We start from the raw sequence: 24907 nt of genomic DNA, 5'->3' as shown, positions 1-24907 counted from the left end.
TGCAGGATGAATATGTGAAATTTTACTTTCAGAGAGTGATTGATTGATTGGAACAAAGTACGATCTGCTGTTGTGGAGGTGGATAGTTTGAATAAATTTTAGGAAGAATTGATAAATTATTAGAGGTGATAGACAGATGAGATGGGTAGTTTGCCCCCCCCCTCCTGACCCCCACATTTTCAATGATGCTATATAAGCTTTCTTCCTTATTTGCCACTACTAATACTAATTTAACTTTGCAGATGATGAGATGGCTTGGCTTTCTTTTGTTTATCAATATAGTGTCCAGTAATTAGATAGAAAAACTAAAATATCATATGAAGAATTTTTGTTCTCTTTTACAATCATTGAAGTAAATTATTGAAATACTGTACCTAGCCACATTTAGAGTTCCTGCTACTATAGAGAAATTATAAAGAAGCCCAATTTTGTATGCTGGAGGGTCCAGTTTTAAGCAAAACTTGTGCATGTGATGAAAAAGTTTGCTCTTATGAGAGCTTAGCAAAACTGAATGAAGTACAATGCTGTAATTCATATAGTTTGTTAACAAGAAGTGTGGTGTAAAAACACTCTCATTACAGTATTGTTCTATAGTTTCCATCTTGTGCTGTAGTTTGAAACTTTGCAACTGCAGTTTTCTTTTTTTGTAATGGATCTAAGAAGGGTAGCGAGAAGAGAAAGCTTGTAAATCTGAGCATTTATGATGAAGTTTCAGAATTTTAAATTTCAAGCTCTTCTACTCCACACAATTGGTAAGGGCAAGAAAATATGGTACAATATTATGTGTAATATTTTTTATGAAAACCAACTGTGGAGCGGAATCACTCAGATGGCCTGATCCAACAGAAACAAGCTGGTGGTGGCATTGTTTTCATATGGGGGAACGTTTTCCTGGGAATCCCTTGGAGCTCTTAATACCCCTGGACTGCACTCTTAATGCAAAAAACTACTTATCCATTGTGGCTGATCAGGTACATCTTCATGGTGACACTCTTCCTAGTGTTGCCATGAAGGTGTACCTGGAACACACTTTGGTGTGTTCCAGTGCATCATGTTGCCAGTATTTTTCACTTGTGACAAACACAAAAGTGACTTTCAGGTGCTGCTTGACCATCAGGTTCACCAGATATGAATTCCCTAGAACATCTCTGGAATTACATGGATCCTCCACTGTGGACTGTTGCAGATATATGGGATGTAAACCTTAATACATAGCTACTTAACTTCTGCGATGTTCAGAGGCCTTTAGAGTCCATGCCCTGCCATATTGCTGTGATATTGGTGACAAGAGGAGGACATATCACTTTTAGGTAGGTGGTCTAATGTTTTGACTAGAGAGGGTATATATAGACACTGTATTGCCAAAAGTATCTAGAGACGCTTAGAACTTTGAGAAAATAAACCATACTTACTACTCGTGGATTTCTCAGGATTTTAGGAATTGCACGAGAAGTAAAAAGATCAACAAATTGCAGTAAATTCGAATTGCAAAAAAAAAAAAAAAAAAAAAGCAGCAATGGGTTGAGATATTGAGTTCAGCAACTTTCATTGGACAGTTATCATAGGATGCAATGTTAGACAATTTACTTGTGCCATTGCAGCAAAACTGCAATGCAGATCAATGTTGGTTGTGTAATCAAGAAATGGAAATATCAGAGTGCTACTATACCCAGAGAACATTTAGGTGGACTAAACATTTATGGAATATCTCATTGAATACTGGCAACCAGGCATATTGTTAGGCCATGGGAAACTGATATTAGTACAAGGATAATAAGTAGCAGGGCTGTATGGTAACTGATTATACAGTAGAGTTGCAGCATACAAATCAGACATCACGGCACAAAGTGCATAGCACCACCTTACCTATTGCACAATCCATCATTACTTATGGATTTCTGGTTTGATCAGTTTATTGTTATTCTGATTCAGTCCAGTTAAGCTGTTAATAAACTTATCTTTATGACATGTGCCCATATTGTGTAGGTTAATAATTAGCATGATAGTGAATAACTTTTCAAGTAATAAATATTATAATAATGCTATTTCCATTCATATGTTTTATATTTATTGCAAAATACTTGACATCAAATTAGATTATGTTAGCACATAAAATTTTGTTTTTATACTTTAGGAGTCACTGATTCACAATATTAACAAGGGTAATGGTGTCATTGTGACTTCTTATGCAGGTGTGGCTTTATATCAAAACTCTCTTTTAGCTCATGACTGGCATTATATTATCCTTGATGAAGGACATAAGATTCGTAATCCAGATGCACAAGCAACACTGGCTTGTAAGCAGGTAAATTTATTTTTGATTTCAGTTTGTAGGTGTGGGTTGAGATATTTAGTGATTCATTAAAATTTATTTTGTTCTGTGATTTATGAACATAGTAAAAGCAGAAAATATGTACTGTGTGTTTTTTAAAGTTAGACAGTTCCTCTTATATAAAGAGTAATTTCTCTAAAATTGAGAGATGCAGTAGGCCCTACCATTCTCAGCAGATAGCACCACCCATGGTTCGTGGTATCTACTGAGAATAACTAACATTAGTCTTCTCTGTGGGAAGTTTTGCTTTTTGAAGGTAGTGCAATAACAGGCAACTTGTTGTGAAGGCATTCACAATATATAACAAAAACAGTGCCACTTCATATACTTTGTTTATCGTTAGTAGTTAATGTATTAAACAGCAATATAAAATAATAAATGCAAAAAGTTATCTTAAAGATATAAATCAGTATTGCATACTCAGTATCCAGAGACCTGGCATTTGGTAAAATGCTTTGACAACCACTTGAATAATTTATAAGTTATCATGGAGTCAAGTATTTTAAATCAAAAGTGTAAACACTTGATGAAATCTTTTTGTTTTAAAACATTTTTAGGGAAAAGTACTGATTACTATAGTACTTTTGGGTGGATGAAAGTAAAGTATTCTGGGGGGGGATATAATTGTGATCCGAAACATAGCCGCTAACAGAGAAGAGTTCACGGAAAGTTATAATATCGAAATACAGTTTTGTTTTTCCAGTTGTGAGGAAATTGTAAACAGGCACAAACTTTGAATTACCTGTTAGATATAAAATTGATTGTGGGGAGAGAAAATTGCAAAAAAGGGTGAGAATCTTAACGCTCCCCAACCAATGATAGAGTAAAAATGCTCTTGCTATTTTTACATCCTAATATCTGGGCTCTACAACCAGGTGATTGTACATTGCCACAAAGCATGCACAGCTCATTGGTAACTGTGGCATTGGCTGTTGTAAGCAATTCTCCTTGCCCCTGGGATGGGGCTGTATCAGACTATTAAAAGGAAAAGAAACCTCTTATAAAATAAATGGCCAAAATAAATATACAAAATATATAAAAGTCGAGTTTCAGTAGACTTGTATATTTTATAATACAGTAAAATAATAATAATGTAATAAAAGTTCAGTAGTCTAGCAGCTGGTTCAGCCAGTCAATTAATTTTTCATTTGAGCTGGGCAGCACTAACACACATCTTTGCCAAGCTACCATTGTGATCTACTTTATGCTAGTATGATTTTAATTCACCAGAATGTTCTAATTCACTAGAATAGAATTAATAATTATAACAATTGTATCATTCTTTTGTACATAACAATTCTGAGGCTTTTGCCTCAGAAATTGTCTAACAATTCGAGATGCTGAGGCTTTTGCAATTATTAATGACCTCGCAGAGACTGTTCATTTACCTACCAGAATATCAGATAATCCAAAACACACAGACGATACTCTTAATCATTTTCTCACGAATAGCCCTTCCAAGTACACGTTCGAGATCAGTGGTTCTTAGGCACCTCGGATAACGACTTGCCAATGGTCTCTTTTCCAATGGAGCATTTCTGTCATGGCCATTCTCAACCTTGCATTGTCTGGCATTACAAGAATGCAAAATGGGATGATCTGTGAGATTTCTATTTCTCTTTTCCTTGGTTAAATTACTGTTTTTAATCTTCTGATGTCATTGTTGCTCAGTTTGTGTCAGTAAAAATTATCCTTGTAGGGATGAAATCCTTTATCCCACAGTCCACCTTAAAATCTCATCCTTTCCAATGATTGTGTTCAGGCTGTGTTCAAAATAAGAATGCTGCATATCACAACTGGCATGCGTCCAGGTTCATTACCTGCCTACACTAAAAATTGAAACAATTGTAAAGCAGTTATTAATTAGTTTGTCTGTTTGTCTGTATTAATTAGTTTCCCAGTTTGTCTGAAATGTAAAATAACAAATCAATGTATACTCCCCACCATGACTTATGGAAGTGAAACTTGGGCACTCACCAAAAGAATGGAAGAGAAGCTGAGAACTACACAGCGAAGAATGGAACAAATTATATTGGGAATCAGACTGTTAGATAAGAAGAGAAACACATGGATTAGGCAGCAAACTCAAGTAAAGGATATTCTTATCAAAACTAAAGAACTAAAATGGTCTTGGGCAGGACACATAGCTCGAAGACATGATGACAGATGGACTAAGAAAATAACAGAATGGTACCCAAGAGGAGCTAGAAGAAAACCTGGAAGACAAAGGCGGAGATGGATAGATGAAATTCATGAGTTTTTGGGTAATAAATGGATGGCCAGTGCTCAAAACAGAAGGAACTGGAAAGTTGCTGGAGAGGCCTTCATCCTGCAGTGGATTGAAAATGGCTGATGATGATGATGATATTAATTAGTCCAAACTATATTTTGAATAGACTAAGAGTAGAAAACTTTCTTCTTCTCCAAATGGTAGTCAAGCATTGTGGTCTCTTGCCAGAGCTGTTCTGCAACTTTTGCCCATCTCTACTCCCACCTCTTTGAAAACCCGTCAGTACTATTGCAACATCAGCTAAAGGTAAAGCCAACCTGCGAGCATCCTACTTTTCTTCTAACTCTTGTAACCCATCTCCTACCATTCCCAGTACTCTCCATTTAATGAATTCTGTGGTCTTTTGTCAAAAGGATGTTAGAAGAATTTTGAATAGTCTTGATGCTAAGAAAGTGCCAAGGCTTGAAGGTGTTTCTCCACTTGTTTCAAAGTCTGTGCTCCTGAGTTTATGCCTGTTCTGTGTTGCTTTTTTACACTTTCTAATTCTTATTCCACTGGTGTTTTTCCTTCTGCTTGGAAATTTGCTTATATATAGCCAGTTTCTAAGAAGAGTGACAAATCCCTCCCATCTAAAGTAATGGAGTAACCCATATACTACCAGTTTCTAAATTTTCAATCAGTGATTGCCAACATGGATTCCACTAGTGATATACCAGCTTATGTTATCCGTATATGGACAAATTGAGTGGAAAGGTTTGGAGAAACTCATGCAGGTGCTCTCGACATTTCAAAGGCTTTTGATCTTGTTTGGCCTAAAGGCCTTCTGAATACACTTTCATCTTATGTATTGCCTACTGTTTTTTGTAACCCATCTCCTACCATTCCCAGTACTCTCCATTTAATGAATTCTGTGGTCTTTTGTCAAAAGGATGTTAGAAGAATTTTGAATAGTCTTGATGCTAAGAAAGTGCCAAGGCTTGAAGGTGTTTCTCCACTTGTTTCAAAGTCTGTGCTCCTGAGTTTATGCCTGTTCTGTGTTGCTTTTTTACACTTTCTAATTCTTATTCCACTGGTGTTTTTCCTTCTGCTTGGAAATTTGCTTATATATAGCCAGTTTCTAAGAAGAGTGACAAATCCCTCCCATCTAAAGTAATGGAGTAACCCATATACTACCAGTTTCTAAATTTTCAATCAGTGATTGCCAACATGGATTCCACTAGTGATATACCAGCTTATGTTATCCGTATATGGACAAATTGAGTGGAAAGGTTTGGAGAAACTCATGCAGGTGCTCTCGACATTTCAAAGGCTTTTGATCTTGTTTGGCCTAAAGGCCTTCTGAATACACTTTCATCTTATGTATTGCCTACTGTTTTTTGTAATTCGATATCTAGTTTTCTCTCTGATCACTTACTGCAGGTGATGGTAGAAGGCTCACAGTCTACTAACTTCTCCACTAATGCTGGTGTTCACCAGGGTTTAATTTTTTTCTCTCACTCTTTTCCCTCTTGTATATTAATGACCTTCTTCCATTGACTGAAAATCCTATTCATACGTTTTCGATGATAGCACATTACATTCCATCTTTCAGTTTGAGAAACCTTGCCTTGCACAAACAACTTCTCAAATATCCACTATCAATTCCTTAAATGCTGATTGCCAAGTAATTCTCTAATGGGAAAATATAACTTAGTTGATTTCAGTCCTTCTAAAACTCAGTCCTGTCTTAAATCTCACAAAAAGGATTCTTCTGCTCCTATGCTTATCTTTGACAACATTCAGATTTCTAGACATATCACGTCTCTATTAGGGATTACCCCAACTTCTAATCTCTCCTAGCATAAGTACATTGCAAATGTTGCTTCTTCTGCATCTAAAGAAACTGGGCTTTCTCTTTCACTCTCAGTGCTACATTTCTAAACAGCTATTCCGCCCCCCCCTTACAAACAAATATCAGATCTGCCCTGCCATGAAATATGTTTCCAAATATTCTGTGGTGCCCCATAACTTCTCTCTCTCTCTCTGTCTCTCTCTCTCTCTCTCTCTGTCTCTCTCTCTCTCTCTATGTGTCACCTCTAGACTTCATAAAAGGCAGTTAGATAATTAATGACCCATTTCTTAAAATGTTTCTTCACTCTGTCATAATGTTCTGTTCCTGCTGCATGCCTTTTCTGCAGATATTTCCCCTGGCACTACTCTTCTGAATTGGTTTCTATAACCCCTCCATGCAAATCAGTCTAAACCAGTCAGTGTTCTTTTACTGGCTAACTTTAAACTCACAGACGAACTTTTCTTCTTCCTCATTTATTCCTTTAGCTTTTGTTTTCACATGTTTCCTGAAAATAACCATCTACAGAATTTCAAGTCTAATGTCAAAATGTATCTTCTTTCATCTTTTCAACATTCAACCCATGCACGGTACTTAGTACCGTGCATGGGTTGAAGTACCACAGGTTGTAGTACCATATTTTTTTGGAGTTTTCATTTAAAAAAAAAAAAAAAAAAGGAACATCTGATAATCCAGCACTGCCACAGGCTAGTGGATTTCAGATTATTGAACTTTCAGTGTAATTTCACTTACACTATTATTTTCTCAAGGAAAATTTATTTACAGTTGAATACTTAAAATGGTATTTTCATTAGATATTCAAACTATCTGGCAGAATCAGAATAAAATTGCAATTCACTGCATAGATGTAATCAGATTGATTAATGTACAATACAGAACACTTACTGCCTTTTCCATCTTGGGAACTTTATTAATAACATGATCAAACTGAACAGTTTAATCATATTACTTGAACATGAACATTTTAAAGGTATATTTTCAATTTCTAGTTACAGAAATATTTTATATTAAAAAAATAATTTTTATTAAGTTATTTTTAAAAATAACATACTCATAATAGTGTCAAACATTATCAGTTTCCTGTAAAGAATCATTCGGCATCTGAAGATAAAATCAAGCAATGGTAACCTCATCACTAACTTCTATAAATTAATTAAATTAATTATTTAATAATAATTAGATTATTAAAAGAATTTTATATAACAATTTCTGGAATTTGTACTCCAATTGAATGTTCTAAACCCACAGGCCTGAAGCTGAGAAACAGTGAGTTCCCAAAACAGAGCTGTTTTAGTAGTAGTGGCAAATGATGCAGGAAGGCAACATATATAGCATCAGCAAAAAAAAAAAAAAAAAAAAAAACTTGGACACTTCACCCAATCATACTCTCCAGGAATTTGTCTGGTTCTTCCTTGAATTTATTCAAACCACCCACTTCCACAACTTCTGCACATTTGTCTGCAACCATCCTTCAACTTGAATTTGTGACCCCTCAAAGTGTGCAGTCTTGGCAAGGGGAAGAATACTATCAACGTGTAACTTATTCAATCTGTTCATGGCTGTAAATACCTTAATCAGATCTCTCTGTAGGTGCCTAGTCTCCAGATGCTGCAATTTGCAGAACTCATGCCTTTCTTTGTAAGAACATCTTTTGTTTCCTTCACCAGTCTTCCTAATTCATTTCACAAATATACGTGGTTTCAATTCTAATCTCAACGATGTCCATTTCCACTTGCAGTCTGCCAAACCCCATGCACTTTTTCTGACAGAATCCCAGTTATCGGTTGATTCAACTACTGCTCATCTCAGATGCCCAAATTATTCGTTGTACGATTCCTTTCGCCTCAAAGGTGGTATATGTGCATATGTCCGTTTTGATATTCCCTGTCAGAGACTTGGCAATTTGGAATCTCCTCTCTTTAATCTTCTCTGGCTTAAAATCTCTCTACCTCATTGTGTCAAATTCATCTGTTGCCTCTACCATTCTCCCAACTCCAATAATCACTTGGAGCTCTTTGACTTCCTCTCTTTGCCACTTGACTTTCTCCAGTCCAACTTTCCTAACAGTGAGGTAATTTTCCTTGATGATTTTAATGTTCACAACTCCAGCTGGCTTCCGTTTTCTAGTCACACCGACCCAGCAGGTTGAGATGCTGAGGCTTTTGCAATTATTAATGACCTAGCACAGATTGTTCATTTACCTACAAGAATACCGGACAATCCTAATCATACAGCCAATACACTTGATCTTTTTCTCACAAACAACCCTTCTAAGTACACGGTCGAAGTGAGAGGTCCTTTAGGCACTTCAGATCACAACTTGGTGATTGTCTCTTCTCCAATGGAACCTTTATCTCATGGCTATTCCCAACCTCGTGTTGTTTGGCATTACAAGAATGCAAAATGGGATGACCTGCGAGACTTCTTTTCTTCTTTTCCATTGTCAGATTACTGTTTCAAAACTTCTGTTGTCAACGTTTGCTCAGATTGTGTCAGTGAAATTATTCTTGCAGAAATGGAATCCTTTATTCCACACTCTACTTTAAAATCTCATCCTTTATCTAAACCTTGGTTTTCCAATAAATGTGCCGGCGTCTCCGTAGCCAGGTGGGAAAGAGCAGCAGTGCGTAGCACACGCTTCTTGAATAGACCGGGGTTCGAGCCCGTCACCACCAAATACGGTGCATGCGGAAAGGTCAGGGAATGACCACCGCACCGGAGCAATATGGCCTTAGTTGCTAATGCTCCTAAAAACCAAATAACAACAACCAATAAGTGTGCTAAGGCTGTTCAAGAGAAGAATGTTGCATATCGTAATTGGCTTGTTTCTAATTCTTCAGTTTCATTTTCTGCCTACACCAAAGCTCGCAACAGTTGTAAAGCAGTTATTAACCAGTCCAAACTAGAGTTCGAACAGGCTAAGAGTAGAAAACTTGCTTCTTGCCCTAATGGTAGCCGAGCATTCTGGTCTTTTGCTTTCTATTGGCCGCAACTTTTGCCCATCTCTGCCCCCACCTCTGTCCAAACAAGATGGTTCTGTTGTCGCTTCAGCCAAGGATAAAGCTGACCTGCTAGCATCCCATTTTTCTTCCAGCTCATGTATTAATGATCTTGGTAAAATGCCTCCCACCATTCCCAACACGCTCCATTCAATGCCTCCTGTGGTCTTCTGTCAAAAGGATATCAGAAGGATTTTGATGAATCTTGATGCTAAGAAAGCTCCAGGTCCTGATGGTATTTCTCCACTTATTCTCAAAACCTGTGCTCCTGAACTTACTCCTATTCTTTGCCGCCTTTTTTCACTTTCTTATTCCAGAGGTGTTTTTCCTTCTGCTTGGAAATATGCTCATATCCAGCCAGTTTCTAAAAAGGGTGACAAATGCCTCCCATCCAATTATCGTCCCATTGCAATTACTTCTACTCTTTCTAAAGTAATGGAGAAATCAATTAACTGCCAACTCTTAAACTACCTAGAAACCTTCCATCTGATCAACGATCGCCAGTATGGATTCTATCAGTGTCGATCCACTGGTGATATTCTGGCTTATGTTACCCATTTATGGACTAATTCAATGGAAAGGTTCGGTGAAACACAAGTAGTTGCTCTTGACATCTCAAAGGCTTTCAATCATGTTTGGCATAAAGGTCTTCTAAACAAGCTTCCATCTTATGGTTTGCCAACTGTTTTTAGTAATTGGTTATCCAGTTTTCTCTCTGATCGCTCACTGAGGGTGATGGTAGATGGCTCTCTTTCTTCTAACTTCTCCACTAATGCCGGTGTCCCCCAAGGTTCAGTTCTTTCCCCCACTCTTTCCCTCTTGTATATTAATGACCTTCTTCCATTGACTGGAAATCCTATCCATAGTTTTGCCGATGATAGCACATTGCATTCCACTTTCCATTTTGAGAAACCTTGTCCTGCTCAATCAGCTTCAACTTTTCGAAAATCTGCTACCAATTCCTTAAATGCCGATCTTCAGGTAATTCTCCAGTGGGGCAAAGACAACTTAGTTGATTTCAACCCTTCTAAAACTCAGTCTTGTCTTATATCTCGCAAAAAGGATTCTACTGCTCCTAATGGATGGCCAGTGCTCAAAACAGAAGGAACTGGAAAGTTGCTGGAGAGGCCTTCATCCTGCAGTGGATTGAAAATGGCTGATGATGATGATGATGATGACTGCTCCTATGCTTATCTTTAGTGATAGTCCGATTTCTAGGCAAAATGATATATCTCTTTTGGGAATTATCCTGACTTCTAATCTCTCTTGGCACAAGCACATTACAAATATTGCTTCCTCTGCATCTAAAAAACTTGGTTTTCTCTTTTACTTTTCTTCCAAACAGCTGCTCACTCTGTATAAATCGCAAATCCGCCCTGCCATGGAATATTGTTCCCATATCTGGGGTGGTGCCCCCAAAACCTCTCTCAGGCTTCTTGATTCCATTCAGAAGAGGGCAGTTAGGTTAATTAATCATTCATCTCTAACAGAGTTTCTCCACTCACTGTCTCATAGACGTACTGTTTCTGCTGCATGCCTCTTCTACAGATACTTCCATGTTCTTCTGAATTGGCTTCTATAATTCCCACTCTCTCTTTCAAAACAGTCCAAACATGTGCCGCCACCAGTCGACATCCATTTAGTGTCCAGCTTCAAACCCACAGAACCAACTTTTCATCTTTCTCATTTATTCATTCAACTGCCGTTTTCTGGAAGAACCTTCCTTCATACATATTTCCTGAAAATTACAATCTACAGAAGTTCAAGTCCAATGTCAACAAATATCTTCTTTCGTCTTCTCATCCTCCAACCCAAGCACGGTACTAAGTACTATAGGTTCTAATACCTCTCGTGTTTGGGGTTCACATAAAAAAAAAAAGTCTGGTTCCTCTTTCTGCATTTGTTACAGTAGATCTACATCCTTCCTAAAGTTAGGCCTACAGACCTATTTACAGTACTCAGGATGCAACATAATCATGGCTTAGTACAAAAGGATAATCACTTCCTTATCCCTGCTAGCAAAGATTCTATATGTCATTGACAAAAAACCCATTAGCTGTCCTGGTAGCCTGTCTGTACTGTTCAGAGAATTTCATATCGAACTGCGAAACCCACATAGTTGATAAGTTACTCTGGGATTAACCCTATGCAGTACCTTGTATTTGTCAAGTTAAACATCAACTGCCATTAGCAATCCAGACAACCCTCATATTGTCTGCAAACTTGGTCATTAAGCTTGATATTGATGAGGATATATTAGGTTACTGCTACCCATTTTTTTTTTTTTTTATTAAAATCCCAAACACGAGAGGTATTAGAACCTATAGTACTTAGTACTGTGCTTGAGTTGGAGGTTGAGAAGATGAGAGAAGGTATTTGTTGACATTAGACTTGAACTTCTGTAGACTGTAATTTTAAGGAAAGACATACGAAGGATGGTTGTTCCAGAAAACGGCAGTTAAATGAGTAAACAAGGAAGATGAAATGAGTAACAAAAGTTGGTTCTGTGAGTTTGAAGTTGGGCAGTAAATGGATGTTGGCTGGTTGCGGCACGTGTTCAGACTGTTTTGAAAGAGAGAACGGGAATTATAAAGTCAATTCAGGAGAACAGTGCCCATGGAAGTATCTTTAGAAAAGGCATGCAGCAGAAACAGTATGTCTATGAGACAGCAAGTGGAGAGAGAGACTGTTAGAGATGAGTTATTAATTAACCTAACTGCCCTCTTCTGAATGGAATCTAGAAGCTTGAGAGAGGTTTTGGGGGCACCACCCTAGATGTGGGAACAATATTCCATGGTAGGGTTGATTTGTTATTTGTACAGAATGAACAGCTGTTTAGAAGAAATGTAAAGATGAGAGCGAAAGAGAAAACCAAGTTTTTTAGACTCAGAGGAAGCAATATTTGTAATGTGCTTGTGCCAAGAGAGGTTAGAAGCCAGGGTAATCCCCAAAAGAGATATATCAGCTTGCCTAGAAATTGGAGTGTCACCAAAGATAAGCATAGAAGCAGAAGGATCCTTTTTTGCATGATATACGACAAGACTGAGTTTTAGAAGGATTGAAATCAACTAAGTTGTCTTTGCCCCACAGGAGAATTACCTGAAGATCCGCATTTAAGGAATTGGTAGCAGATTTTCGAGAAGTTGAAGCTGATTGAGCGAGGCAAGGTTTTCAAAATGGAAAATGGAATGCAATGTGTTCTCATCGGCAAACTATGGATAGGATTTCCAGTCAATGGAAGAAGATCATTAATATACAAGAGGAAAAGAGTGGGGGAAATAACCGAACCTTGGGGGACACCAGCATTAGTGGAGAAGTTAGAAGACAGAGAGCCATCACCCTCAGTGAGCGATCAGAAAGAAGACTGGATAACCAATTACAAAAAACAGTTGGCAAACCATAAGGTGGAAGCTTGTTTAGAAGACCTTTATGCCAAACACGATCGAAAGCCTTTGAGATGTCTAGAGCAACTGCTTGTGTGTCACCGAACTTTTCCATTGAATTTGTCCATAAATGAGCAACATAAGCCAGAATATTACCAGTGGATGAATACTGATGGAATCCATACTGGCAATCGTTGATCAGACAGAAGGTTTCTAGTTAGTTTAAGAGTTGGCAGTTAATTGATTTCTCAATTACTTTAGAAAGAGTAGAAGTAATTGCAGTGGGATGATAATTGGATGGAAGGAATTTGTCACCCTTTTTAGGAACTGGCTGGATATGAGCAAATTTCCAAGCAGAAGGAAAAACACTTTTGGAATAAGAAAGTGAAAAAAAAAAAAGGCAGCAAAGTACAGGAGTAAGTTTAGGAGCACAGGTTTTGAGAACAAGTGGAGAAATACCATCAGGACCTGGAGCTTTCTTAGCATCAAGATTCATCAAAATCCTTCTGACACCATTTTGACGGAAGATCACAGGAGGCATTGAATGGAGTGTGTTGGGAATGGTGGGAGGTGTTTTATCAAGATCATTAATACATGAGTTGGAAGAAAAATGGGATGCTAGCAGGTCAGCTTTATCCTTGGCTGAAGTGAAAACAGAACCATCTGGTTTTGATAGAGGTGGGAATAGAGATGGGCAAAAGTTGCGGCCAATAGCTTTGGCAAGAGAACAGAATGCTCGGCTACCATTAGGGCAAGAAGCAAGTTTTTTACTCTTAGCCTGTCGAAAATCTGGTTTGGACTGATTAATAACTGCTTTAAGTAAAACTTGTTGCGAGCTTTGGTGTAGGCAGAAAATGAAACTGAAGAATTGGAAACAAGCCAATTATGATATGCAACATTCTTCTCCTGAATGGCCGTAGCACATTTATTGGAAAACCAAAGTTTAAGTAAAGGACAAGATTTTAAAGGGGAGTTTGGGATAAAGGGTTCCATTCCTACAAGAATAATTTCACTGACACGATCTGAGCAAATGTTGACATCAGAAGTTTTGAAACAGTAGTCCGACCAAGGAAAAGAATAAGATATATGCAGTACTTTGCACTTACTGTCCAAGTTTGCAGATGATACGGAGGTTGGCAGGGTATTAATGACAGTAATGCAGTTTGCTGCTATAAAAGGATCTAGATGGTCTTGGCGCATTATAGCCATAGAAGCTAATGCGCCAAAAAAAACCAAAACCAAACCAAACCAAACCATAAAAGGATCTAGAAAAGTTGTGCGGATGGGCTGAGAGGTGGCAACTGAAATTTAAAATTGACAAATGCAAAGTACTGCATGTGGGTAGCAGTAACCCCCTGAGTAATATACGAACTGTGTGGTACTGCACTCAGGGTAGTGGATAATGAAAAAAACCTGTGGGTAATTGTGCAGTGAGATATAAAGTTTTCTGACCAGTGCAGATAGGCTGCCAGAGTAGCTAAGGGGGTCTTGTTAATGATATACAGGAATTTTGCTAGCAGGGATAAGAAGGTGATTATCCTCTTATCAGGCCACACATTGATTATTGCATACATGTCTGGGGGTTTCGTTTTAGGTAGGATGTAGAATTGCTGGAATGAGCACAGAGAAGGGCAACGAGATTGGTGAGGGAAACAAAGGGTTGTTCTTACCAAGAAAGGCCTGTTCTGCAAATTTCAGCATCTGTAGACTAGGCACCTCCGTGGTGATCTAATTGAGATGTATAAGGCTTTGAATGGTTTGAGCAAGCTCAGTGCTTATGGGATTCTTCTTCTTGCTCAGATTATGCACTTGAGCGGGGCATAAATTTAAATTGAGGAAAGACAGTTGCAGAATTGATGAGCAGAAATTTGCATTTAGCCAGCACGCAGTTGATTGCTGGAACAAACTTCCATTTGGCATTGTGGAAGTTGATAGCTTAAATTAATTCAAGGAAGAATTGGGCAAACGTTTGGAGCAAATGAATAGGTGAAATCAGAAGTTTTTGTGTTTTTTTTTTTTTGGCTGATGCTGAATAAGCTTGCTTTCTTGCATTAGTAGAAGCATACAGCTTCTACTAATGCTAATTTCTCAGCTCACCATCATAATTTCCCTATGACGTTTCAGTAGCTGACCATGAATGCTGTCATTAACTACCCTGTCAACCTTTGTATCATCTACAAATTTGATGTTAAGTCTGATATATCAACATCAGTATTAGAGTTTATACAAAAATCGACTTTTGAAAAAACCGGTTTTCGAATTCCAGTATTTCCAAAAAACCGGTTAAACTGGTTTTCGAATTTTTACAAAATATATATATATATATATATATATAAAATTAAAACAGTAAAAAAATATTTATACTTACTTTAAAATTTTTCAGTTTATTTAATATTTATGGTACTACAAAAATATAACAAAATAAAATATACTCCATACAAAACCAAATAAAAAACCTAAAATAACTAAAATCTGTACAAAATATAAATTTAAAATTTTTATTTCATTTAGTATTTTCTTCAGGAAATATGATTTCAAAAAACAAATGTCCACCGAACGATTGCTTAATCTTGTTCTTATTCTAGATACAAAATTGCCTGAAATAGAAAATACTCTCTCACTTGCTGCTGAACTTGGTTTTATGTATATCAAGAAAAAGGAAAGGAATTAAGTCTGATTCTTGACTGCCGAACAAGATGGAATAGTTTAGAGGCCATGATTGAAAGATTTATAACATTAAAAGAATGTGTTGTTTTAGCTTTTAATGATATTGGTGCTTCTCATATGTGGAATAAAGCTCAATATCCTAAAATCATGGAGCTTCTTAAAGTGTTGGGAGCTGAGTTGAGACCTTAGGGCCGCAAAATGCCAATTTATTAACAAGTGAAGGCATTTGAATTTCTGTTAAATGAACTAAAAAATTTGAAGACTGAAATTAGTTCCAAATTATTAAATGCTTTAGAAGTACGAATTCAAGAAAGAAGACAAGTTAGATTGGTAACCCTATTGCTATATTTGCAAAATCCACAAAACATTTCAACAAAGAAATCAAATAATAAATCTAAATTCTTTGTTCTTTTATTGCTTGCCTCAAATACTGAAAATTCGGCCTTCAGTGTCTTCGGATTTGATATTATTTCTTCAGGTTCCTCAAGAAACCTATGAATTGATTTTTCCATGGCTTCTTTTAGAGCATTGCCCTGATTAACAGTTTCTCTGTCTCTGATATATTCATCATTGGAATCTGTTTCCATACAAGTATTTGGATATATTCTAGACAATATTTTTCCTGATAACTTAATAATATCGAGTTTTGAAACTAGTGGAAATACACTAGATTTCTTTGTTGAAATGTTCCTTGGTCACGGCATCCTTGATCCAGTTCCTTGGTCACGGCATCATAGTACCAATCAGATTGGTTAGACAAGACTGCCCCTTAAGAAATCCATATTGTGACTGCAGTATAATCTCATTCCCATCTAGATCGGGGGTGGGAAACCTTTATAAATGGCTGGCCAAATAAAATGTCTGTGAAGTACATAGAGGCCAAATTTTGTTTTTAGTTTTTAATGATTTTTAGGATTATTAAAATGGTGTATAATGAAAAAATTGGCATAGATAGTTTTGTTTTTTATTGTAATATTTATAATAAACCTACATATAATTTATTTTATTAATAAGAAAAACAAAATATAATAAAATTACAAAAATGCAAATACAAGTCCAGTACCAAAAATTGCAATAGTTTATTTTTATAATTTTTTTTTTTTTTTTTTTGGTAGTTGTTGGCGCATTGGCTTCTGTGGCCATAATGCACCTCCCAAGGTTTTTGCAGTACTCTGATCCAAGCCCGAGGCGGGATTCGAACCTGCGACCTTTGGGTTGCCAGGCAGGCACTTTACCCACCCGTCTAGCCTGGTCGGCTTTTAATATTTAATGAGAGCTTTGATACTGTTTATTTTTATCAGTGAATCAATATTTATCTTAGCAATGCACAGAGTATTTTCTGAATTTACACCAGAAATTCCATTAATTCAGAAATATATATATAATAAATGGCGGGCCATTTATTATACATCTTTAGGAAATGATTGTGGGCCGGATCCTTTCACACGGATCACACATTTTCGCAGGGCGAAGTTGGCCATGTGGTCTAGATGATCCTGCTTTATTTCTTTAACCAGTAACTCCATTATTTTCCCTGGAACTGACATTAAGCTAACAGCTCTATAATTATTTGTCACCTTTTGCTACCCCTTTATGAGTTGGAGATACTTTCATTCATCTCTATTCCATAGGGACAGCTTTAGAATCCACGATTGCTCTCGTATTTATGACTAAAGGTTTGCTTACCTCCTTTTTTGCCTCCCTTAATAGAATTGGATAGATTCCATCCACGTGCCTCTTTTATGTTTAGCTTCAACTTTCTCTTTCACTTTCCTTTTAGTTATCATTTAGCTGCCCATTAGAATTTGTTAAACTTCTGGCATTCTGTCCCCTAAAGAATTCCTCATCTGTGAATGCAGATGCAAAATACCTTTTAATTTTCTCAGCAGCCTTGAGCAGGTTTTATCAAGAGTTTACCCATTAGCATCAAGTGGGCCAATGTGATTCAACCACTTACTTTTACTGTTAATATAAGTGAAGTCTTTGCTGCTGTTTTTTTTTTGCATTCTTTGCCAGTGATTTCTCATAATCTGCCTTAACTTGCCTAATTGATTACACACCAATTTATATATATACCATAAGCTTCTGCATCAGCTGATAATTTATATGCATCCCATGGTTTTTTTCTTCTCTGTTTCTTCTCTGAATAGTTCATCTGACATCAATTTAAGTCTAAGCCTTGAACTCTATTTCTTCTGGTATGAAAAGCAAAGTGCTTCTATGATCCCTGAATTCTTCTAATTTAGAATTTTCTGTTAGTAACATCATCACTAGTTGGTTCTACTGCATAGAATCTAAAAACTATGTAAGATCCATGTAGTCAACCTTACGAAAGCAAATGCTTTAATGTTGAGAGTAGTTATGTCTTAAATTAAATTCCACATTTGTGTACTGTGATCACTGCCACCCAGTGGGTCCTTTACCTGCAGATTCCTAATGCATGAAGAATCACTGCAGATTACCAGATCAAGAGTATTGCTTCCTCTTGTTGCCTTCTAACTTGCTGCTGTAGAAAACAGTCATGCATGAAATCTACAAAAGTCTTGCTAGTGTGTAAGTGACCAACCCACAAATTCGAGTCATCATCTGGTAAGGTAAAATTCTCCATTATAAGACATTCAGATTTACTGGTCCTCTGTATAGCTATAATGTTGGTATGCTCATCACAGTCATTAGGCCTATAACACACTCTTGCTCTCAGTTTTGTTTTCTCATTGCATATATCACACTAAACTGACCAGCATTGCACTTGTTACCCATGTTGACTGGATGCACTGGTTTAGATTTAAAATGCTTAACTAAGAGCATAACTGCTTCACCTCTCCTGTCTGTCCTTTCTGTTTACATTTTACATATCATATTCAAATTCAGCATCGCTTATGTCTGAGTGACACCATGTCTCATCTATTGCTGCAATGTCTGCCTTATTTGCCATTCTCCTAGCATTAGTGTCCATGCACATGTTCTTATCCTTACCACAAGTTTAAACAAATACACCAACCGTTTAAATAAACTGATTTAATGAAAAAATAATACTGAATAATATACTGAAATGAAACAATAAAAACTGTAAAATAATAATTTATCAAAAACTGATTTACTTTAAAACAAATAAAAATGAATTGATGAATTTAAAATACATTTAAAAGCGATAAAACACCATTGAAGCTTTCTGGGGCATCTGCCTCCTTTCTCAACAATAATGAAGTTCAAGCGACACAACCTTAAATATCAGGCTCACGGCACACGTGTCTGACCAGGCGCATGTTCAATACTCCCTTCACTTGTGCTGGAACTGGAAATGGTCTGAGAGCGTGGCAAATTAAAACGTTTGTCTCTGGCAAGGACCACAGCCTCCAAAAGGGGGTGGAGCCGAACTCCCCTATCTCTATTCATACTATTGTTACCAGATGACCCAATCCACAAACTCTCCAGCCACTTGCGGTCCCAGAATCTGTGCGCCCGGTCAAGGATGACAGCATTCTCAGGGAATACCTGGTGTTGTTTTTCCCAGTAGTGCTCAGCAGTGGTGGACTTATTGAGTTCTGCGGTCTGTATAGCTCTCATCCTTACTTATCCTTACTTACCCTAATACAACTCATGTATTTACTTGTTTCATGATGACCCACAGCAGGCTTGAAATCCCTAACACTTTGCTTTCCAGGCTTTCCATGTTCCAATAGAAGCAGTGCAAGAATCAGCAAATATTCTTGCACTCCTTCTATTTAAATGTATCTCATTCCTGTCAGAACAGTCTCTCTATTTAACAAGTGTTTGGCATTGAGGTGTTTCAATCGTGTAAATTGTAGCATTTGAATAATAAATTACTTAAATCTCCTGTGGGGGGGGTTATTTATAACTTATTGTTTATCTATTTCTTTATTTAAATAATTTCCTTTATAAATATCCTCTTTTTATTTCAACCTGTTCCACAATGCAATAAGGGCTTATTTAATTATTCCCTGTACTCTACTGTGCCCCCCGTTTAGTCCCCTCCCACTTTACACCTGACTTGTTTGTCTCTCAGAAGATTCTAGACTCTAAGGGGGTCTCAATACTTTTTTTCCTCTGGATTGGCTGAAGTTCAAAATGACTGACAGACTCTTAAGTACCAAAACATAATAATATTTATTGACAATATATATACATTTCCAATCAATAGCTACGATTGACTGTGAACTTTAATATGTGTAGCTTTGTTAGGCCGTTAGGCTTTATCTGTGTATATCTTTGTAATTCAAACTACAGAGTTTTCATACATACATATATATATATATCATTATTTTCTTCGTGTGTCTCATCCTTGGGTTCTAACGGATCTAAGAGTCATTACATCTTATGATCCTTACATGAGTTTTCCGACCAATCAACTGTCCTAGTAGGTTTACAAGTGGCTTCCAGCATGGCAATAAACAATTTTAAGTAGCTATATATATATACATATTTATATCCCTTTCCAAAATCACCACGTATACATACATATATATAAATATATCTCAGTTAGCAAATCCTTTCCTCAACTACAGACAAACCTGTTCATCATTCATAATCAACAATAGTAATTAACCGTTTTCCCGTATCTAATCCTATAATCCTTTAACTAGCAGGGCACTCTATCAGCGTTTTATCCATTTAAAACAGTTACTATCACTCTGTGTTATACTCTCTATAAATCCAAATTCACTATAATTTCATAATCAACTACAATCCTTTGTTACCTACTTTGTCATTCCCTCAAAATCAACTATTATCTCAAGGTAGCCTTTCTACCCATTTATAAATCTTTATCTTAAAAACTTACACTTAATTTCACTACAGTTCTGTGGGCATGGTTACAATTACATTTAACTTTCTCTTATAGATTAGGTATTTGTCCTAGAGTCCTTCCTTTATAAACTTAAGTTTTGTTTCTTACTGAACTATCACTTACTCAGTTTCCAAGTGATTTTCCTATTCAGGGCTGCCATAACCATCAGCGTAACGGCGTAGACTAGAAGGCGGGCGGTTGCTCATCCTTGGGCACTCTTCTTCCTTCGCTATAAATTTTATCGGCTTCTCACACTGCTGTAGTATACATTGGCTATGCAGAATATTCTTTCTTCCACATGGACACTTTTCCTTTCCCAACTTTAGGCTTACGAAATTTCTCACAAAGAAAATTTCCTTCCCATTCCTAAACCATCTCCCCCAAACTCAGCAACGACTCTGCCCCACGACTGTCTTCCTCTACGCACTTCCAAAGACTACTTCACCAACTACCCCAAACTCAGCAACGACTCTGCCCCACGACTGTCTTCCTCTACCCACTTTCAAAGACTACCCAACCATCTCTCCCAAAACTCAGCAACGACTCTGCCCCCACGACTGTCTTCCTCTATGCACTTCCCAAGACTACTTCACCAACTACCCCAAACTCAGCAACGACTCTGCCCCCACGACTGTCTTCCTCTACCCACTTTCAAAGACTACCCAACCATCTCTCCCAAAACTCAGCAACGACTCTGCCCCCACGACTGTCTTCCTCTACGCACTTCCAAAGACTACCTCAAAAAAACTTATCCTTCTCCTCACTCTGAATTTCAAAATTTCCTGCGCTTTTTCGTTCAGACCAATCGCTGACCATTACATCCCTTCCCCTGTAATTCCCATTCGTCTCCTATACTCTCCGTGGGCGTGTCTTCCATCCTTTTTAGAGAGGGCTACTTGTTTCCAGCAATTCCTAGAATTTTTTAGAAAGGCAATTGGAAATTCCTGTAATTTTGGAGTTTCTAGATCGTCTTTGTGTTTGCCCAACTACGCCCTGTATTGGCCTTGATACACCTGTCGTTAATTGCCCCCGTGAAATTTTAAAGTGTGCACTTAAATATCATGAATACCCCCATTACTGAGCTCCATCTCTATCTTATTTATTTTTGTTTCAGCTCATTGTTCTTTAGGGCGAAATGTTAAATCTGATCTAAGCTCATTAACTACGGTCTGCTCCATCAGTGTTTCCCATTGTATCGCGTGTTCGAAACGCTTTCCCCCCCGTTGCTACGTTAATCTTCCTCTACTTAAAGATAATAGGCGTAACGAGCACAATTAAACCTTGACTTATCTGAATTATCCTATACAATTTCAGTTATTAGTTTTTGACCATATATATTTCAAATGGTTGTCTGTGTTAATATTCCTTAATAATTTTATTCAATATCAATAACCCTCATGTTTTTTTTTACAGTTGTAAGGACAGGTCCTTACACTCCCACATGATATAATAGTGTAGTCTCAGTCAATTGGCTAATGCACAATTTTTTTTATTAACAGAAATGTTTTGGATTCAGTATAGATCTGTGGATTCTTTCATTCACAGTTTTCGCTGTATCATTTTATTAGAAACTTGGTTTACTTGAGCTGAGGGAAAAACCTGTTAACAGATGTTATTCACAAGTCAGTAAACCATACAATAAAAAGAATAATCATATAATAAAAAAAAAATATCATGAAAGTAGTCCTCTCTTCTTTTGAGTCTGGCATGATTTCCAGTGTAATGATCTTTAATGCTGATAGCAGAATGAAATTCATCTTTACGATGAGTTGCCAGAGTATTGCACCACTTTTAAGCAAATAGCATTGCCAGAAGGTTAATGTTTACTTATTTATTTTATTTTTTATTTTGTTTTATTTATTTAAAAGATGGAAAACTGCTGTTTACTAAAAACTGTTGCTATCTGATGAGGGGCAATAGGACTGAGTCTTTTAAACGAATATTTTCAAAATTAACAAATTTGATGATTATAATAATAATAATAATCATAAAAAGTTGGAGACTGTCTCTAAGGAAGACAGTGGAGCAAATGTTACTGTCATCTGTATGGCTACCACAAAGAAAGGGCAAGACTATCTAGTCCAACCAACTGGAAGTGCTTCCTGCACAACTGTGCTAGGGACCACCCAGGAAGCAAGAAAATGCCAATGCACGAAGTGGAGCATCGAAATGAATATGTTCATTATGCAAGCATACTAGACATAGTCAGTATGCTTGCATGTTGTCTCTAGTCTCTAGCTGCATGACTTCACACAGTCATGCAGCTAGAGACCTGCATGACTATGTGAAGGCGGAAACTATATACTAAGTGTTTGGAACAGTTCTGTACTGTTCAACTCACTGAATTGCAAATAACAGACTAGAGAAGGACTATTGTCATGAAGAACATGATTGCACCTGCAATCTTGGAAAAATTGAAGCAGGATGTGAGTGACCGAATACAAAGAAGTAAGAATGTTGGCATAACTGTATTAGTACTAGATGAGGAAGTACAAGAACTACAACCTGGAGCAGCAGAAGGGGAAACAAATGAAGTCACAATATCAATAATAGAGGAATGATGGAAGAAGGCTCTAGCAGAATTTGAGGGAATTGACCCAACAAAGACACACATCATTCTGAAGCAGAGACCCAAAAAAGTATCCTATGGCAAGTCACACACCCCCTCAATCAGCGAATAATACTGGATTAACTCAACAACAACAAAGTAACACTAGACACCATATGCACAGTCATTTACTGTTCCACACTAGCAGCCACCAGGATCAATGGAAGAGAAACCAGAGACCAACAGAAAATACAAAGGAAAAGCACCACCAGCCTGGGAGAAAAGGCTACAGCAGAAGATAGCAGAGATAAGAGTAAAGATAGGACAACTGCCACAGTACCAATGGGGTAATAGAAGTAAGAAGCTGATCAGAAAAGTGAAGACTATACTCAAGAAGGACAGTATCCACAGAAAACATGGATTTATAATCTGAGAATTGAAGAATACACCATCAAGAAGAACCTCCTTGCACTCAGTAAGACTTTTCTTATACAAAGAGAGTGCCCAGAGTTAAACAGACTATTCAATGAAAACCACAGCCTTCTACAGGATAAGAGGAGGGCAATGGACCTCCTGACCAGAAGGCACCCAAGTAGTTCTGGGGTAACCTGTGAAGCAGTGAAGTTAGCCCAGGCCACCTGGATGAACCTATAGAACAGAAGAAAAACAAGGATATACAACAGACAACAGATTAGAAGATTCAGAAGGAAGAAGTACAACAGTCCATCAGGAAGTCCTACAACTGGTAAACCCTGGGAATACATAACAATCACAACTACTGGTACAAAAAGTTCAACTGCACACTTAGGCACATAGCGGAAGCAGACCACCTAGATGATATGGCACCCTGCTACAATTCCAGAGTCCCTGACTCAAGGAGTCGCCTATCTGAAAATTAAGTACAGACCTATATAGGAAGAACTTTCCCTTCATCATTGTAATACGTAAATAGGAATGAAGCGAAGTTTCTGAAAATTTGTTTTTTATATGATTGAAGATTTCAGTGAAGGGGAACTCATTTCACCATAATACCATAACTTAAAAACCCACACAATTGCAGTTATCGGGATTATTGCAAATGCAATAAGATTCAGTTTACTACCCGTTTTTAATAGATTGTGCTAACAGAAAAGCTCAATAAACCGGAAAGTGCAAATTGTTTTCATTGTTTTTTGGCCGTGACCTCCAGAGATGTGCTTTAGAAAAATATCACAAAGGCATTCAAAATTGATTCTTATAACGGGAACATATGATAACGATGAAAGGGTAGTTCAATTTCCATTATTAATATGACCTTTTAGAGAGATAAATGGTTTAGTAAATAGTGAAGTTTTCAAATTCCAAGGACTTGGAACGGATTAACAAAAAAAAAAAAAAAAAAAACAATATGTTATTGGGTTCATATTACGATATGAACCCAATTCTAGACAAGTGTCCTGTTCTAGACAAGTCCGCAAACATTTTACATTTCTTGCATTTTTTTTAGTTTGTGATGACTTGGAGAATCACCCCCTTTGGTTCTCCCCTGAGCCACGGCACTCTGGCTAATCTGTGAGCATTGCTTTGCTGCTCTCAGAATCATGACCCAGATTCCGTTTAAATACAGTTTAATTGATAATGAAATTTAATAAGATTAATAAATTTTACCGATTAATTGATAATACTATATTATACTAAGCTAACAGATTTCTAATACAGTGCTATGCGTTTCGCTATCTAGTTTTACGTTAAACCTTATGCTATCTAGTTCGGGATATACGTTGTATTGTACAACAATGGCAGCAAGTTATGGATGGTAAATCTACGGACACTAAGTATTATCTTTCAAAATCACTATCTAAATTCAAAATATACCAAGGAGCTTGACTAGGACTATAAACTATTTATAGAAAATAATTTAATATAACAAATAAGTCAATAAAACAGCTCAATATATAATAAAAAAACTTAGCATTCACCGGAGCTGCAAAATCTTGTCCAACATGGATACCCTTACCGATACTAAGTAAAACACTACAAAATATCTATCTAAATTTAAAATAAACTAAGTATTGTAACTAGGCATATAAAGCTACTTCTAGAAAATAAATTA

The 24907-nt window shown here is 37.0% G+C and overlaps 1 protein-coding gene across 1 annotated transcript in view; it reads left to right on the top strand.

Annotated features, from left to right (window-relative positions):
- The window catches only part of LOC150083150 (DNA excision repair protein ERCC-6-like), a 382705-nt gene that overhangs the window by 163186 nt on the left and 194612 nt on the right, over nucleotides 1-24907 (top strand). Inside the window, exon 6 of the mRNA XM_090377075.1 lies at nucleotides 2135-2305. Within this exon, the coding sequence (XP_090233201.1) occupies nucleotides 2135-2305 (171 nt within the window). The remainder of the gene's footprint in view (nucleotides 1-2134; nucleotides 2306-24907) is intronic.

The sequence above is a fragment of the Mastigoproctus giganteus genome, chromosome 7 (genome assembly GCF_048544385.1).
Source record: "Mastigoproctus giganteus isolate SK-2022 chromosome 7, ASM4854438v1, whole genome shotgun sequence".
Lineage (NCBI taxonomy): Eukaryota > Metazoa > Arthropoda > Arachnida > Uropygi > Thelyphonidae > Mastigoproctus > Mastigoproctus giganteus.
The sequence above is the reverse complement of the archived record's forward strand: the minus strand, read 5'-3'. Positions and strand labels throughout refer to the sequence as shown.